Genomic DNA, 18580 nt, shown 5'->3' with positions numbered 1-18580 from the left:
TACACTTGTGTAGAAACCTCTCTCTCTCTCTCTCTCTCTCTCTCTCTCTCTCTCTCTCTCTCTCTCTCTCTCTATATATATATATATATATATATATATATATATGGGGAAAGTGATTGTGAGCGGCCCCTCATATATATATATACTATATAGCAGAAGAGAAAAGGAATTATTTTTTTGAATTTTTCCAAAATGCTATGAGATTTACATGTCCATGTTTGATTTCTTTACCATCTAGCCCTTTAATATTATACTTCATCTAATCTATATATCTCTACAGTTAAGGGTAAAATGGTATATTCCTGAATTGTTACTCTTCAGTCAAAAGAGAGTATTGACTCCCAGCTGCTCCTATGTACACGTGGCTCGAAATTTGGGATATTTTCTCTTTAGATTTGACGGTAAAATCTTATGGCGGTTTTCACATGTATGTTTCACCTACTAATCTTATGGCGGTTTTCACATGTATGTTTCACCTACTAATCTTATGGCGGTTTTCACATGTATGTTTCACCTACTACAGATATTTATCTTCTCCTTTTTCTCACCTACTACAGATATCAGCAGAAGAGAAAAGTAAATATTTTTTAGAATTTTTCCAAAATTCTATGAGATTTACACGTCTACGTTTGATTTCTTTACCATCTAGCCCTTTAATATTATACTTCATCTAATCTTCTCCTTTTTCCCACCTACTACAGATATCTTCGTCTTCCTCACGATTCTACTACATCAAAAGAAAGAGAGAAAAAGGGTTTGTTTGCTTCTTGCTTTCTAATTTTTTTCTTCTTTTTAATCCATGCTCTTTACATTTTTGTTATTATTTCTGCCTTCTTAATTTTTTGATTTTCCCCTCAAAAACTTTCCTAACGGAGTTATTAAATTTTTTGGTGTCTGACTCTGTTATTTTCGTTGTTCCTAGCTCCCTAATTTTACTCTTACCTTCATGCATTTTTTTTAATCCATGCTCTCTACATTTTTGTTGTTGTTTTTGCCTTCTTAATTTTTTGATTTTCCCGTCAAAAACTTTCCTAAAAGAATTATTAAATTTTTTTTTCTCTGACTCAAAAACCCTTCACTAATGGCATACCATTTCAAAAGCAAAGAGGAAGATGACCCAAGTATTTGTCTCCAAGATCAATAGGCTCAGCATCACACACCAAACCATCTTCCTGTTCAAGCGAGGTAGCGAGGCCAAAATTCGTAAAAACATAGCCATTAAAAATGGCCAGTTATTGGTGATGTGAAAAGAACTCTAGGTTCATTTGCTAGGATTTACTACGACGAAACAGAAGAAACAGATAGAGTATGCTATATAAAATATCTCTTCTCTGACGATAGATAGAGAGAGAGGACCCGTATTAGATAGATTTGTAAAATCAAAAGCCATTAAATATCTCTGAGATAGAGACAACGAAAAGAAGGCACGATTTTACATTTTTACCCTTGCATAAAGGCAGAGATAGAGATAGCACCTAACTGTAGTCCGTACAATTCTTTGTCGGGGTTTTTTACTAGTATATATATATATAAGGAAACTATTGGTGAGCGGTGAGCTTAAGCTCACCAAACTTATGGTGAGCTAGCTTGCCCAATCACATGGGGGCCCACTTTGTTAGGATGATCCAAAGCATTCATTTGAAAGTCTCTTACATAGATGAGGGGTGTACCAAAAATCAGCTCCATAGGATCATCCTAACCCCTCCATTTGTGGAGGACAAAAATGGGCAGACTTGTGTCTGTCCATTTTTGTCCTCCACAAATGGAGGGGTTAGGATGATCCTAAGGAGCTGATTTTTGGTACACCCCCTATCTATGATAAGGCCTTGCAAATGAATGGTTTGGATCACTCCCCAAAATGTGGGACCCATGTGATTGGGCAAGCTAGCTCACCATAAGTTTGGCGAGCTTAACAGTTTCCTCTATATATATATATATATATATATATATATATATATATATACAATAAGTTGGGATGAAAAGAAGAGAGTTTTTTTCATTTTTTTGAAAATCACGTGAGAATTACACGTCACATTTTTTAACTTTTTTGAACAAATGCACCCATTCAACTCATATAATTTCAATCCTACTCCCCCCCCCCCTTATGCTTTTAACAAAGGCACCCATTAAATCATATAATTTCAATCCTACCCCCTCCTTTATGCTTTTAACAAAGGCACCCATTAAAGCCATATAATTTCGATCTTACCCCCCTCCTTTATCGTTTTTTAAATAAAAAACTATAGGGTGATCTTGACCATCCGATTTAAGATAAGAGGAATTATGGAAACATCTATAGATTGGAGGGCTAGGATCGGCCTATGGAAATGATTTTTGGGGCACAACCTATTTATGTTGTGTTCCATCACATGGACGGTTTGGATCAACCTATGACGTGGTCCGTACAGTTCTTTGTCGGCCCGTGCATCGCACAGGTTTTTTACTAGTATATATATATATATATATATATATATATATATATATATATATATATATATATATATATATATATATATATATAGCAAAAGAGAAAATAAGGGAATTTTTTGAATTTCTCCCAAAAATCTGTGAGAATTATACATCACTTTTTTTGACTTTTTTTAATAAAGGCACCCATTCAACCCACATATTTTCAATCCTACCCCCTCCTTTATGCTTTTTAACAAAGGCACCCATTAAAGCCACATAATTTCAATCCTACCCCACTCCTTTATGCTTTTTTAATTATGGAAACCTCTATAGATTAGATGGCTAGGATCAGCCTATGGAAATGATTTTACGGGCACAACCTATTGATGTTGTCTTCCATCACATGGTCGGTTTGGATCAACTTATGATGTGGTCCGTACAGTTCTTTGTCGGCCAGGTTTTTTACTAGTGTGTGTGTGTGTGTCTATATATATATATATATATATATATATATATATATATATATATGAGGAAACTATTGGTGAGCTTAACCAAACTTATGGTGAGCTAGCTTGCCCAATCACATGGGTGCCACATTTTGGGGAGTGATCCAAACCATTCATTTCCAAGGCCTTATCATAGATAGGGGGTGTACCAAAAATCAGCTTCATAGGATCATCCTAACCCCTCCATTTGTGGAGGACAAAAATGGGGCAAATTTGTGTATGTCCATTTTTGTCCTCCACAAATGGAGGGGTTAGGATGATCCTATGGAGCTGATTTTTGGTACACCCTCCATCTATATAAGGGACTTTCAAATGAATGGTTTGGATCATCCTAACAAAGTGGGCCCCCATGTGATTGGGCAGGCTAGCTCACCATAAGTTTGGTTAAGCTCACTAACAGTTTCCTCTATATATATATATATATATATATATATATATGAGGAAAGTGTTTCTAGTCAGTCGGCTAGAGAACCTTCTCTAGTCCGCCGACCTAAAACACAGCGGGCCCACATTATTTGGATAATCCAAAACATTCATTTGATAGGCCTTGGCATAGATAAGGTGTGCCAAAAAAATCAGCCCTGCATAGGATCATCCTAACCCTTTGATTTGTGGAGGTTAAAATGGACAAATTTGTTGGAGTGGATTAAAGGGGATACCATGGCTGTGTTTAATGAATTTTTTGAAGTTATAAATTTGGGGGAATCCATGTTGATACCCAAAAAGGATGGTGAGGAAAGGCTTGTGAATTTTTGACCAGTTAGTTTGGTGGGAAGCATGTATAAAATTTTAGCTAAAGTTAATTTTCATTGGGAGGTATAATTTCTAATACTTAGATTTGTCCTGGCTAATGAGTGCATCGTGTTCTACCATTGCAACAGGAAAAGGGAATTCTCAGTAAAATTGATATGTAAAAAAGAATAATAGAGTGGAATCAGATTTTCTTGATCACATTAAGGATATGATGGGTTTTGTCCAAGGATTTAAATTTCAGTTTCAGTGTTGGTTTCGACCACCACAGAAATAAAAAAATTTCGGTTTCAGTGGGAATTTCGACCGAAATCATGTAAAATTAGGTAAACTTACAAATTATGGTGGAAATTTCGTAAATTTGGACAAACTTGTAATTTTGGTGAAATTTCACCGAAATCCTGTAAAAAACTGATTCAATGTAGTTCGGTTTCGGTTGACCGAAACCGAAATATTTCGGCCGAAATTTAAAACTATGGTTTTGGCTTAAGATGTTGAGGTTGGATGAGGTTTTGTTTAATCTCCTGTTCGAAGCTCAATTTTACTTAATAGCTCACCAAAAAGTTTCTTTAAGACTTCTAGAGGATTATGTGAAGGTGACCCTTTTTCTCCTTTTGTTTCACTATCTGTTTACGTGCCTAAACGGACCAATTGTGGTGGAATAAATTAATATGCTATTTAAGAGAATAAGATCGGATCCTACCAGATCTGATATATTTAGTAGTTAGGTTAGATTAGGATAGGATAGTCTTTAATTAGTTATTTCTATTCTTATAATAAGATCTCATTTAGTACTTTATATAAGCATATGTTATTGTTAATGGAAATCAATGAAGAAACAATTTTAGAAATTGTGTCTTTTTCCACAAAAGAGGATTGATCCTTCCCTCGGAGTGGATCAAGAGGCCGATCTTCCCTCTAATAAGATCAATCACATTACGAACCGTTCATGTTCGTAACACATTATCATGGCGGATGCTTTAAGAAAGTTGGGCTATAAATCCCGATTGTGCAGTCGAATTGAAGGTTAAAGTATTAACCACCCTCATCTTCAGTATACTTACAAGTTACAACACCATACTCCTTAGTTGTCCAAACTTGTGGAAAATTAAAAATCTTATTCCTTGGGGCTACGTATAAATTTTGCTAAATCTGTGTTTAGAGGTGTCTGTATGGAGTATATTGAGGTTGAGTTTGCGATTGTTATAGGTTGCAAGTTTGGGGCCATCCATATGAATGGGGTGGGCTTTCAGTTGCCACCAAAAGTTCCGCCTAGGTGATCCAACTCCATAGCCTTGTCCACCAGGGTCTCGGCCATGACCCCGAAACATTGCTCCTTCCAATAAGTGCTCTGGTAGATCTTCCACCTCAATATCTTCTCCACCAGGTTCTGTGGATTCGTCCCCCGGATGGTCTTCGCTCCCGGGTCAGTTCGGTTAGCCATCGATAGAAAATACCTCAATCGTAATACTATACGAGATTTTATATGGTGCACGCCCTTACGGTCCACTATTTTTCAAAAAAGTACTGTACGGCCCTTGCTATAGGATGATCCAAACCGTCCATGTGATGGGCCACAACGATAAATAGGTTGTACCCCAAAAATCAATTCCATAGGATGATCCTAGCCCTCCAATCTATAGAGGTTTTCATAAATGAGAAAACGGTTCCTACACATATGTGTAGATAAGTTATCTACACACTAGCTTAAAATACAGTGGGGGCCACATTATTTGGGTGATCCAAACCATTCATTTTTAAGGCCCTAACATAGATAGGGTGTCCATAAAAAATCAGATCCATAGGATCATCCTAACCATTCGAACTGTGGAGGCAAAAAATGGACTCATTTGTGAAGGTTTAAAGGCATCCATTTTACCTCCACAAATCGTAGGGTTGGGATGATCCCATGGATCTGATTTTTTGTAGACACCCTATCTATGTGAGGGCCTTTAAATGGATGGCTTGGATCATCCAAACAATGTGGGCCCCCACTGTATTTTAAGCTAGTGTGTAGAGAACTCTCTACACATATGTGTAAGAACCGTTTTCTCTTCATAAATAATAATATGCAATTCCTCCATAGATCAGAGGGCTTGGATCATCCTATGAAAATGAATTTTTGGGCACAACCTAATTACGTTATGACCCATCATATGGACGGTTTGGATCATCCTACAGTGTGGGAATAATAACAGCCAAAAAAAACTGGGTGACCCGCGGCTCCACCTAGCCCATATGGATGGGGCCTGGGTTCAGAAAATAGTGACCCATAAGCCGGGACCCGTACGGGTGGGGTGAAACCCGGCCCTGCCTATCCGTTAGCCAGGTCTACCAGAGAGAGAGAGAGAGACACGTTAATAGGAGCCGGTGTGATGCCACGTGGGACCCACTGAAAGAATGGTCCAGATCACCCCAAAACAGGAGCTGATAAATCTGCCCCTTCTATTTCCCGTGGACACCTGGATATGGGCAGTAACTGGTTGTCTTATTATAACCATTAATAAGCCCCACCCAATCTGGGTCTATTTGATAGAAATGTTGCTCTTTAAGCAAATGGTCTAAGCATCAACCTTGTGTGGTGCACCCCGAAGAAAAAAGTGTACAGCAAAGGTATTCTAAAATATCTTGTTTTCTAACGTTAAAGGGAGTCAAGAAGCTACTTAAAATAAGGGAAATGTTTGATATTTGCACAAACCCGGTTGTCTTTTCTTCTTTAATTCACTCATGATAACTTTTGGGAAGGGATTTTCTCCTCTATTTCTTCCCCCTTTCTTCTCCATCTCTGCCTCTTCTTTCTTTCTTCTTCCTTTCATTATCTTTCCTTCTTTAACCAATCTGTACGGTTTCCTCCCTCTAAAACAACCCCTTGACTATTTTAGCAGTCTCTGCAAAAGTCCCTTCTTCACTCTTTCCTTTTCACCTCCTACCCATTTCTCTCCATCTCTTTCCACTTTCTTACCCCCTTTGCTATCTTTTCCCTCTTCCTTGTTGTTCCTGCAATCCTAGGACTCTCGGGGTTTTGTTTTCAGCACTATTCATCATGGCAATCCCCTCTTTCACCTCTTTTCTTTGTCTATCAATGATTCTACATTACCCTTGCAATGCTTCTTGCTGTCCGGGATAGTCTCGTGCTGATTTGCACCCTGATTTCCCTACTGTGCTGCATATTAGTATTCCTTATTAGTTATTTTACTGTTTGGGTCGCACGCATTCATATTATATACGTATTTGCGCCTCCGGATTGTTATAGCTGTTGGCTGCTGACATTTTGGACTGGCCAGAGCTTTCTGGCTTCCCCACCACTCTCTTGGGCCTCTTTCACGCAGGATCTTAGGTGATGAGCTTCCTTGTCGGGTGAGATCTTACCTTTACTACTTACAGCCTTGCTAGATTTGATTTTGATCCAATGAGACTCTTTAACGAATTACAGGTCGCCCCTGTTTTATTCTTGAGGTCGATTAACCTAGATAGGTGGTTACTTGGGCCCTAGAGCTTATATTTACTTTGCTTCCAGTGTGTAGATAGATCATTCATGTTTGCTGCCCATATCTATATATTGTTTTCTTTTGGTGTAAGCTGTTATTTGCAGGTGCATGTTTGAGATAGATTTTAAGCTTATTATTAATTATCTCGATGGCTAACTAAAAGTAAACATCCTAACGCGATTTGATTAACTTCCTGAATGCTTAATCTGAAATTGGGACTGGTTTGTGCTACTTTAACTTGACGGTTAATTCATCAAGCTCCTAAGGTTCTCCGGAGCAACCCGCGAACCCCCGGGTTAAAGAAAAGAATCAACACATGCAAACTGCTAAAGAAGAGGAATGTGCCAATGGCGAGCTGGTGTGTCTTCTATTCAAGCAATGAAGAATCTTTGGATCATCTTCTTGTACATTGTCCTTACGCCCATCGGTTATGGATGACAATGATAAGATCACTTGGGCAACAAATGTCGCTTCAGAGATCGATCAAGACGACAATATTGAAGTGAAGTGGCAGAGCATTTGGGGATGTTGGTAGCGCAATGTTGAGACCGGTCCCATACATTATAATCTGGCAACTTTGGATAGAGAGGAACAATTGAATCTTTAAAGACAAAAGACGTAGATGGGGTATACTGGCGCTTGACACCAAATCTGATCTCATAGCATGGACTAGTATTCGCAAGGAGGCACCAAGCTATAGTGTGGGGGAGAACCTAAGGAATTGTAAGAGTAAGACAATAATTTTGGAAAAGGGAAAAAGCAAAAGGAAACGCCATGATGGAGACCATCTTCAAGTGGGTGGATTAAACTCCACTTTGACAGAAGTACAAAAGGAAAACGAGGCCCAGCAGGGCATCAATGGATTGTTTCAAAACTCAAAGGACGCCTCCTCCTATTTTTCTTAGGCCCGGCAGGTGGCGGGCCTTTCCGATGCAAATGAGGTAGAGGTGAGAGCCCTCTTACAGAGATTAAGATGGTTCACAGCACATGTATCTGGGAATTTGATTATTGAAGGGAATTTGATCTTGGACAAGCAATAAGGAGGGAGGACCGCGTGAGTTGGTGAATATTATCTCAGAAATTAGATAGCTTGTATCAGTTATGGCACCAAGGTTATGAGCTACTACTGTAGCATCTGCCTTTTGAGTGTATCTGAGTATCTCAACAAATAAGGCTTTTCTGATCACCATATTTATAGATCAGGAGTTTGGTTATAAAAAAAAAAGATAATAACACATGGAGCTTTCATGAGCTACTACTGTAGCATCTGACTTTTTAGTGTATCTCAACAAATACGGCTTCTCTGATCACCATGTTTATAGATCATGTATTTGTCAACTGATACATGCACTTGACTGTAAATTATATAGTATAAAGTTGACTGCACTTAAATTAGTAAAAGCTAGAGAAGAGACTTAAGGGAAAAGTTTAGAATAATATTGTATAGTCACTTGAGTCAACTCATGCAGAGCAATTCAAGGAGTGATCTCATTATGGTATCCTACACCATGGAAGATAATTTAAAATTCTTAAAAAAGGCTGATTAAGGTTTATCAATCCTAAGTCGTCTACCAATGCATAACAAGCGCATGCTCAGCCATCAAGCACATACCCAATAGTAAAGCTCTAATAAAAAGATATAGAGAACAGAAGAAATTTATTTTTTTATCTCTATTTTTTCTTTTCTTTTTTGAAATGGCAGAAGTATATTATGAAAGGGAAGGGGACCGAGGAGTTATTAATACTGAGGAGTATCAATACTCCTCAGTATTAAATAATAACTGAGGAGTTATTAAGGAAGTATCAATACTGAGGAGTTATTATGTTTGGCCACCAAAACTGGGGAACAGTTATTCATATCATTTGATTTCAGCTCTATTTAAAAGTGCCCAAAAAGGGCACATTAACAGATGCAATTTTTGAATCTCAACTAGAAAATAGATGGAATTTTCATTCAAGAGCAACTTTGATAAAAGAAATTTATATTGATTGATGTAAGATACAATCCAAGAATCCATTAAAAAACGATAAATTAGACAAACAGAAAATAAATCAACAGTACCTACTTTGTGTTGATTCCTTCAGGCTTTCTCTAAAAATAAAGCATGACCCACTCTGGTAATTATGTCTCACACTACCCACAAGATATCTCCTTCATTTTGCACCTACATTGCGAAACACTATAGAAACCACTCACACAAATCATCCCTTGACTCCTCATTTTCACGGCACACAACGCGAAAAGCAACAAGTGCTGCTAAATCCATAATATGCCAGAAGACTGCTATAATCAAATCTACATATAGTTTATAGTGAAGTTGAACATCGCTACTGAATTGTTGAAATAGTGAACTTTTTCGGCAGTTGAATTTCTCTCATAGAGGGCGGTTGTTCTCAGAGCTGGTGACATTCAAGTCCTCATCATTCTCAAACAATTGCTTCCAAACATTTTGGGCAGCTGCATTTTTTCTCATAAAATGATTTGTATTACCATTCTCAATGCTGGTGACATTCAATCCCTCATCATTCTCAAACAACTGCTTCCTAAGTATATCATGCAACTGTCCAAAAAGCTGTTTTTTCAACGAATCAAAAGCCATATCCAACCTCTCCAGCTGCTCCATCGCATTCGGATTATACATGAACAATCCATAGTAAAGATCATAGCTATCCCCCGCCGTATTCTCCACCAAATCCAACAATTTCTCATACCCTTTCGTATTTATAGGCGTAGACTCCAACCCAAACTTCACCAAAACCCTTCCCAGAGTATGTGTTATAAATTGCGATCCCGCAGCATACCTATCATGCTCTGCACAAGACATCTCCTTCATCTCACACCCCTCTCTCTCAAAAATACTCAAAAATCGCTCACACCTCTCAGCCCTAGACCCCTCAGATCCAATTCTCACCTTCTCAAACACAAATGGGAGATCTTTCCACCCATTCTTACCGCTCTCCGGTCCAAACATCGGATGAGTACAAAGAATATCGAATTCGCGCGGCAACATTTGAAGAAACAGATTTTTTGGAAATTCTTTCACAGAAAGTACATCAACGAAAAGCGTATTTCTCTTCAAACGGTGAATTGGAAGAGATTTAAGTACAGATTTTGTTGAAATTATAGAAGTGCAGAGAAGGATTACCTCCGGATGTTCTTCACAAAGATCGTGAGGATCTGAAAAATATGAGACGCCGAGTTTTCGAGCGATGCCAGAGTAATCTGATCGAGAGTAGGCTAAGATAGTATGGCCTTGATTGGAGATGGTTTTTGCGAGGAATTGGCCGAAATTTCCGAATCCGATGATCGCGATCTTGAGTTTTGTGCTCTTTTCGAAGCGATTGGAGATGAGAGATTCGAGATCGTAGGGTTGGGCTGCGTCTAGGGCTTTGATTTGGAAGGTTTGGTTTTTTTTTAGGGTTTGAGTGGTGAGGGGTTTGAGATTGAGAAAGGGGAGGGAAGAGAAATGATGAGAGGAGGGAGAGGGTTTTGAAGGGAGAATGGGGTTGGGTTTGGAGGTTGAGAGACATGAGAGGGTGGACATTTTTAGGAGTATTTGGGAAGATTTGGAGCCCTAATAGGCTAATATCAAGGGTAGTAGAAAGAGGTTTTGAGGGCTCTTGAAGAAGACGAAGGGAAAGTGTTGTTGGCAGGGTCTCTATATTAAATAGTAAAAGTTGGTCCTACACAGGGACATGTGTGGGGAATCTGCACCGTTCATTATGTCTGAATCTTATCCGAACGGATATCCCATTAGGACAGCCATTAAGGCTTTAGCCACCTTAACCGGTAGTCAAAAGAAAAGTCAAAAATCATAAAACCGTTCAAATGGTATACCTTAAGTGGGCCCACATGGTGCAACACCGGTCGGGTTCAACCCCAAAAAAAGTCGTGTTGGGTTGGGCTGAGTTCGGGTCAGGTTCGGGTTCGGGTTTAGTTTTCCCAACACAGGTTGAGTTCGGGTCACGTTCAGGTTGAGGGCTTGCGCAACCCGACCCGAGTGAAACTAGACATTTTTAATCATATATATTTTTTCCCTACTAAGCTTAAAAACTCAGGTTGAACTCGGATCGGGTCGGGTTTAGTTTGGAAAAAAGGGTCCTGCGGGTAGGGTCAGGTCGGGTCTGTTAAAGCTTGGCAGGTTGAAACTCGGGTCAGGTCGGGTTTGGGTTGAGTAAATGGTTCCTCAATTCCGGTTCGGGTTTGACCCAACCCGGCCCGAGTTGCAACCCTACCTTGTATGCATACAAATGAGAGACTGCTCACAATAGCACAATAGTGATGACAACCGTACCTTGTAAGCTGGGTTTTGGCTAAGGAATTGCACTATGCTGTAGTTGCCAAGTCAAAGAAAGTTGATTGAGGATGATGTAACAATTTTCTTAGACTTATCCGTGCTCAGTTTTCTTTATCACTGATGATGTTATTGCTATTGTCAACACCATCAATGTCATTGGCAATTTGGCATCTACATCTTGATCTGCATTTGCAAACTACGCGTGTGTTAAAAGCATGCTGCTATGCTATAATGCCCCCCCCCCCCCCCCCCCCCTTACGGCTGGCTAACGTTAAACGTTAGGATTTAACGTTTCTCTCTCTCTCTCTCCCTCTCTCCCCACACACACACACAACAGAACAGTTGGTGGGCCCAACAAAAACCATTGGTGGAATGGTGGGCCCATCTTTGAACAATGTAGGCCCCGCCCATACCACACCATAGGATAATCCAAACCGTCCATTTGATGGGCCATAAACGTAAATAGGTTGCGTCCCAAAATATCATTTCCATAGGCCGATCCTAGCCCTCCGATCTAAATAGAAACTACATCTTATGCAACCTCTATAGACTATAGATTGTAGGGTTGTGATCATCCTACGGAAATGATTTTTGGGGCACAACCTATTTACATCGTGGCCCATCAAATGAATGGTTTGGATCATTCTATGGAGTTGGTCGTACAGTAACATTAAGGCCCAATCATAGGTCCCACCGATATTTTTTTCAAATTGAAGCGTGCCGTCCACAACATAGGATGATCCAAGCCGCCCATGGTTTGGATCATCCTATGGTGTGGTTCGTACAGTAACATTAAGGCCCAATTTAGGCCCCACCCATATTTTTGAAAATCAAGTGTACCATCCAGACCATAGGATGATCCGAGCCGTCCATTTGATGGGCCATGATGTAAATAGGTTGTGCCCCAAAAATCATTTCCATAGGATGATCACAACCCTACAATCTATAGAGGTTGCATAAGATGTAGTTTCTTTTAGATCGGAGGGCTCGAATCAGCCTATGGAAATAATATTTTGGGACGCAACCTATTTACGTTTATGGCCCATCAAACGGACGGTTTGGATGATCCTATGGTGTGGTATGGGCGGGGCCTACGTTGTTCAAAGATGGGCCCACCATTCCACCAAGGTTTCTGTTGGGCCCACCAACTGTTCTTGTTGTGTGTGTGTGTGGAGAGAGAGAGAGAGACCGGTCAAATGGTGGGAAAACGTTAGCCAGCCATGGCGCGGGGGTGGGGGAAGCCTACAAGGGCGGGATATATCAGCGCCCTAATTTTATTACTTTTTTCTTTTCCAAGGTGACCATGAAAAGTATTTGATAGTGAAAAGTATAGGAAATTGAAATGTAGTCAGAAGCTTATGAAATGGAAGAGAAATAGGAACTTCTCTTGTCCAAACCTTTAATCTAGTGGGCCAAGTAGCAGAACACTTTTATGGCTAATGTGCCAAACCTCTCCTTGAATATGGAAAGTAAAAAATGTAGTTTAAAGATTAACACTATATATTAAAGTTAATAGCATTAACTTGATGTTATGGTAATAGAGCATCATCTTTTTCTCCCTCCACTCAATGCCAATAAATAGCAAACATTGTTCATTTTTGCTCTTACCATTCATATTTTTTTATTAGAGTGCAACACTTTGCACGTTAGATCAATCGAGAAGTTACGCTCGGGTTCTGTAATAGCAAAAATACCCCTTGCCTATTCTTTCTTTCGGTTTTGAAGTAGATTGACCATTGAAGTCCGGTCGGTTCTATGGATATCGTGACAATGGTTTAAAATTTCGGTTTCGGTAACCGTTTTGGACCCACTGAAAACCAAAATTTCGGTCCGAAATTTGGTAACTTGGTTCAAAATTTCGGACCAAAATTTTGTAACACTTTTTTAAAAAATAAATAAATAAATAATGGCATTTAGAAATTTGGTAAATGGCGAAAAATGAAATTTCGGAAAATTTCGGATTTCGGTCGAAATTTAAAACCATGATTGTGAGCTGAAATGAATCCCAGCAGAACTGTCCTGTGGTGAACAACTATTGTTCTTCTTTTGAAATTGGGTTCTTCAAGACGTATGCACACTTGCCTATCCAAATGTTGAGTGAAATGCAAGATCATTTTGATCCATACACTAGTCAAATTCAGGTGTGATATATGTGTCACAATAAAACAAATTCAATGGCATTTTGGTGTTGACCTGTAGCACGTAATTCATCACATTCTCTGTACTTGTGCTTGCACAAGGGGCTTTCATCCAATGATATTTAATGTTCATGGAAATTGGTCAAATTTGCATTGCATGACCTCACTTCATGAGGCCTTATTTGAATAGAGAGTCATATATGGTCTAAGCTGTGTTGTTGACTCAAGGTGGAATGCTTACTCATATTAATGGTACTGTTCATTGCGCTGTGGAGTCATGGAATTGAATTTCAAATGCTTGATGAAATGCATGCCACACTTGTTGCGATGAAGGTGCTCTACCAATGGCCCTTTCTTTTTCTCTTTTAATGGACTTCTGGGATGAGTTATAGCAGTGATTTGGTATAATTTGTGTTTATTAGTAAGGAGTTAATTTTTTGGGTATAGTGATTTGGTATAATTAGTTGTTTAGTAGTAAGGGGTGAGTTATTTTTTGTGTTCCATAACTTGCAAATGGAAACCTGTATCAGTTTCAGGCATGGAAACTTTGTGTTCTGCAACTCGCAAAGAATGTCTTTTTATGCATGGACCTAAGCTACTTGATGTCGGACCTAGAAGGGAAATAGAAGAAAGAGGAGAAAGAAGAAGTAGAAGAGAAGAATTCAGGGAGAAGTAGAAGAGGAGAAGTAGAAGAAGAGAGGGAAGAATAGAAGAAGAGAAGTAGAAGAATAGAAGAAGAAGAAGAAGAAGAAGAAGAAGAATAGGGGGAGAAGAAAAAGAAATTAAGGGAGAAGAGAAGAAGGAAGAAGAGAGCTAGAAAGAAGAGAATATTAGAGGGGAGAAATCTCAATCAATTCAATTAATCATCTAGAGTTAAAAATCCCTAATACATGAGGCCTATTTATAGGCAATTGAAATAAAATTCCATGAAAAATAAAATCCTAAAACTAAAACATGAAAATATAAATCCTAGAAACTAAAACATGGAAATAATTTCTAATGGGCAAATATGCCACTTATTGGCCTACTATCTGCATCACTACTGAATATATATTACATAGTTTTCCAATTCGCCTTTAAATTTTCAATGTTGTTTCGCACTTGCTCTCATAAGTTGGGATTTGAATAATATTGTTTGGTAATTTCTCCTTTAGGACATCTTTGTCAACAATTATTGATTGTAATGTATACTTCCTCTGATCATTGATTGAATTTTGCTCGCTTTTGGTCCTAAATGATTCAATTGTAGGCAATTGGTTTATGTTCAGGATTCATTAGATCAGTGTATGGGTCTTTACATGAACTCTACTGATGGAATAGTCTTGTTTTGTATGTATTGGATCCATAAAATTTTAGATATGGCACCAATTTTGAGAAGATATAAATCGATCAAAAAATTAAAAATTTCCAGAAAATGTTCAAAGGAGGAGGATCTAGTATAAAATGACTGATGAGAGATTGAATTTGGAATATCAATTTAGGTGGGCTCCACATTGGCCTTTCTGAAAGAAATTAAATGTCGTTTTAATCATATCTAAAAGTAGTGTTTAAAAACTCCTTGACTCGACAAGGAACTTGCCCGAGTCGACTCCTTTTACCTTGGCTGCATTCTGCGTTGCACCACATCCGCATTTTGTGTTTTGTCCTACAGAGTCAATAAACTCCTTTGACTCTTCCGAGTTATTACCGTGTCAACCGCGTTCTTGGCCACGTCCCCGCCGAGTCGACAAGGATTTTTCTTAGCTGCATTCCGCGTCACATCCGCGTTTTTAAGACTAAAACTATTATAACCACTAATTTGGTAACAATGCCAAGTCATTTTTTTTTAACAAATTGGTAACCATACCAATAAATAAAAAGTTTGGTGACCATGTCTGCATTTTTTTTTTGTTTAATTGATATATGTACTGCTTCATTTTGATATTCACAATGCCCTTGCTTTTTTCTCATTAGCTTTTACAATTCCCTGAATGCATACGGAATATCATGCTGGTACAGAGCTAGTGTATTTCTGTGTTGGTGCAAGTGGGTGATTGCATTTTTGGTTCTTCATGTTTGTGTACACATGGGTCTCTTGTGCTTGCCTAATGCCATTTTCTTATGAATTTAAGGGTACCCATCTTCATAACAGAACACCAGTCTCTGCAGTTGCACGTGAATTGCACAATCTGAGGTAATTTTAATTTGTCTGACTCAATTAAGCAAGATGAATGCTTTTTATCTTGTTGGTGCATGGGTGTTCTTTCTACACATGGGATTTTTTCCCGCTTTCACCTATCAAATTTTTTTCTTCTATTTTTATCTATTCCTCAACTGTAGTTGCTAGTGTGTGTGAGGCATGTATGTTTTGGTCTGTATGCCTCCTTAGTGCAATGAAAGTGCAGGGCCTTCATTTCAGTCCTCTCGAGGTGACTGTCTCAACCAGTGGACTCATTCCTCAATTAAAACGTTTACTCAATTAAAACTGATTCTAACTCACTAAAAGTGATAAACTGGATCAAACAAATTAACTGAGTATATTTCGGGTATGCTATTTGAGACTTTGAAGTTGGAGCTTCAATACAAACCCAAATACAAAGTAGTTTTTGAATAAATTATGCTTTCAATGTACATAGAGCAGTGATAACCCATCTATGTATATTATACTTCCTCTCAGTTCAACAATTGATTGTAGTATACAGTTCCTCTCAATGTTGCAGAACAGTTTTAATTTTACCTATGCCTTACTTTTGTATGTTTGTATTGTGTGTTGATATTAAGGTGGATCCGGCTAATGCAAGATAGTTGGAACAACATTTTTGTTTAACTTTCTTCTACTACATGGTGTTTGGAACCTTTCTTGCAAATGACAGGTGAGAGGTGTTGGAAATTACATGTGTTTTCTAAAGTTGTGCGGCTAAAGACAAAGTGCTGATGACCTGGAAATGGAGAGGAATTGCATTCGGAGACCAAAAAGATTTTTGTTTTCTCTTCCAAAAATGCATAGCACAGGCCAAATTAATTCCACAACATTGGCTGCTTATTTTTTCCTTTTAATTCTGTGTGCAAAGTATTTATTTTCAATATGATTAAGATGAAAATAAGCAGTTTTGATCTTGTCCTTTATGGGAAACATAACAAATGTTAATGTAAACAGGTTGGTGAATGTAAACAGGGTGTGAATGTAAATGTATCCAATTTTTGGAATTTTCAAATATTAAACGACTTTTTAAAAATAATTTGACCTTTCGCCGTTAAAAGCAGTTACTGGCGTTCCATTTATATGCCGGTAAATGTAACACCAGCGTACATAGTGGATTTTACTGGCGTTCCTGAACACCGTAAAAGCCTTTTTTTCTCGTAGTGTTTTTTGACAACTACCCATGATGGGTCACCTTATTCTCATGTCCCTCATAGTCCAGGTGGTTATTTTCCACCTTCCTACGATTGGCGACAACCATGCCACATCCACGAGTCAGTCCGAACAGATAAGCATCGTGATAATTCGATCTCATCTGACCAATTGCCTCTCTCAAGATGAACGTGCTGTAATGAAACCTTCAATAACTTAACGTTCACCTCTGTAGGTTTTGGTACATGCGCATTGTCTTGGGTTCATGCGGACTGTCACTTGCTAGTTCGGTCTGTCTATGACAGATTAAAACCCCAAATGGGTGTAAACAGCTGTGTAGGGGCAGTTGGCTGTAAGTGATCGGGCGGTGGCCAGTTGAGGGTTTTCCTTTGGCAAAGTAGCGTTGGGGTCGCATGGTAGCGCTCGGCTATAAGTCCTGGCCTTGAAGGCCACCCTCGGTCGGGCCCTTGTGATTTTAGACTCAGTGGAGAGAAGTGACTGGCGGCACTCGTCCGGCTGGTTCAGGTGTTTGTGAGCCTCCTGCCACGTGGCATCAATAGATGGTGGACCCCATTTTACCCCCAACACCAACAAACCAGCACTGTGTTGTCCCTTTTGTTTTTTGGTAAAATTATCAAAACTTCTCCTACCTAATTTCCATGAATAAAATGAGAATGAACTGCTCCTCTGGTTAAAAGTTGATAGGAGTTGGTTGGGCTTTTCGGATTAGATCATTGAAGAGCTGCAGTTTGTTGTGTTATATAAATTACAATAATTGATGGGAGCAGGTTGCATTGGGTTGCACTTGTTTTGATGCATGTACCATATTGGTCCGATAACTTTATTAAATTCGAAGGATGCACCAAAATCCATCATTATCGACCTTCCAAACAATATCAAGACGTGCGCAAGTCTACTATAATTTAATATTACATTGATTATAGTTAAGATTAGAATGATTTAGAGAGCCTACAAATGAATGAATGAATACAAAATTAGCTATGGTCCTTATTCAATGAGCAATGGCGACTTGAATCGGCAGTGAGGATGGTAGGCTTGATCAAGGTTTTAAATTTCGATTTCAGGTATAATTTCAGTCCTCACCGAAACAAAAATTTCGTCCGAAATCCGGAAAAAGCGCTCAAAATGTCTGCTTTTTGGGCCGAAATTTTGGCAAAGAAATAAAAAATTAATATTTTTTTGAAAATATCACCGAAATTCCCAAAATTTTTGGAATTTTGACCGAAATTTACCAAATTTTGGCAATTTCGGTTTCAGAACGTTTCCGTTTCGGTCCTGACTGAAATCTGAAATTTCGGATGATTTTGGACGAAATTTAAAACCATGCGTGGGATATCTATAACTAGACTGTCGAGCAATCATGTTGAATTATCTTACATGAGGACTTTTCTAATTTTCTTGCTTTGGGTGGGTAAACAAAATTTTGCTGAAATAAAGAACTAGACACCCTAGGGCATGTTTCTCAACCATCTGGAATTATTACATAGAATATTCGAGGGCCGAATTGTGAAAGAAGGGCTGAGAAGGAGAGAGAGGAGACTTGAGAGGGCATTAGTGGAGGGAGTAAGAGAAATCCCTAAAACAGTGGGGGAAAAAAAACACTACTGCAAACTGGGTTTTTTTTTTTTTTTTGGTGAAA

At 38.7% G+C, this 18580-nt stretch overlaps 1 protein-coding gene across 1 annotated transcript; it reads right to left on the bottom strand.

Moving 5' to 3' along the window:
• Nucleotides 1-9118: 9118 nt before the first annotated feature.
• On the bottom strand, nucleotides 9119-10756 carry LOC143882151 (arogenate dehydrogenase 2, chloroplastic-like). The gene has a single exon (XM_077385595.1). The coding sequence runs from the start codon at nucleotides 10696-10698 to the stop codon at nucleotides 9529-9531; it is 1170 nt and encodes a 389-aa protein (XP_077241710.1). The 5' UTR covers nucleotides 10699-10756; the 3' UTR covers nucleotides 9119-9528.
• Between the last annotated feature and the right edge of the window lie 7824 nt (nucleotides 10757-18580).

This window comes from Tasmannia lanceolata, unplaced genomic scaffold (genome assembly GCF_043159265.1).
Source record: "Tasmannia lanceolata isolate RefF3 unplaced genomic scaffold, GAP_Taslan_0.1 ptg000007l, whole genome shotgun sequence".
In the NCBI taxonomy this organism is placed as follows: domain Eukaryota; kingdom Viridiplantae; phylum Streptophyta; class Magnoliopsida; order Canellales; family Winteraceae; genus Tasmannia; species Tasmannia lanceolata.
This window is presented reverse-complemented; position numbering and strand designations above follow the sequence as displayed.

Bases quoted from the DNA above. Each gene is read 5' to 3' on its own strand.
- LOC143882151 (XM_077385595.1), bottom strand. From the start codon at position 10,698: ATGTCCACCCTCTCATGTCTCTCAACCTCCAAACCCAACCCCATTCTC.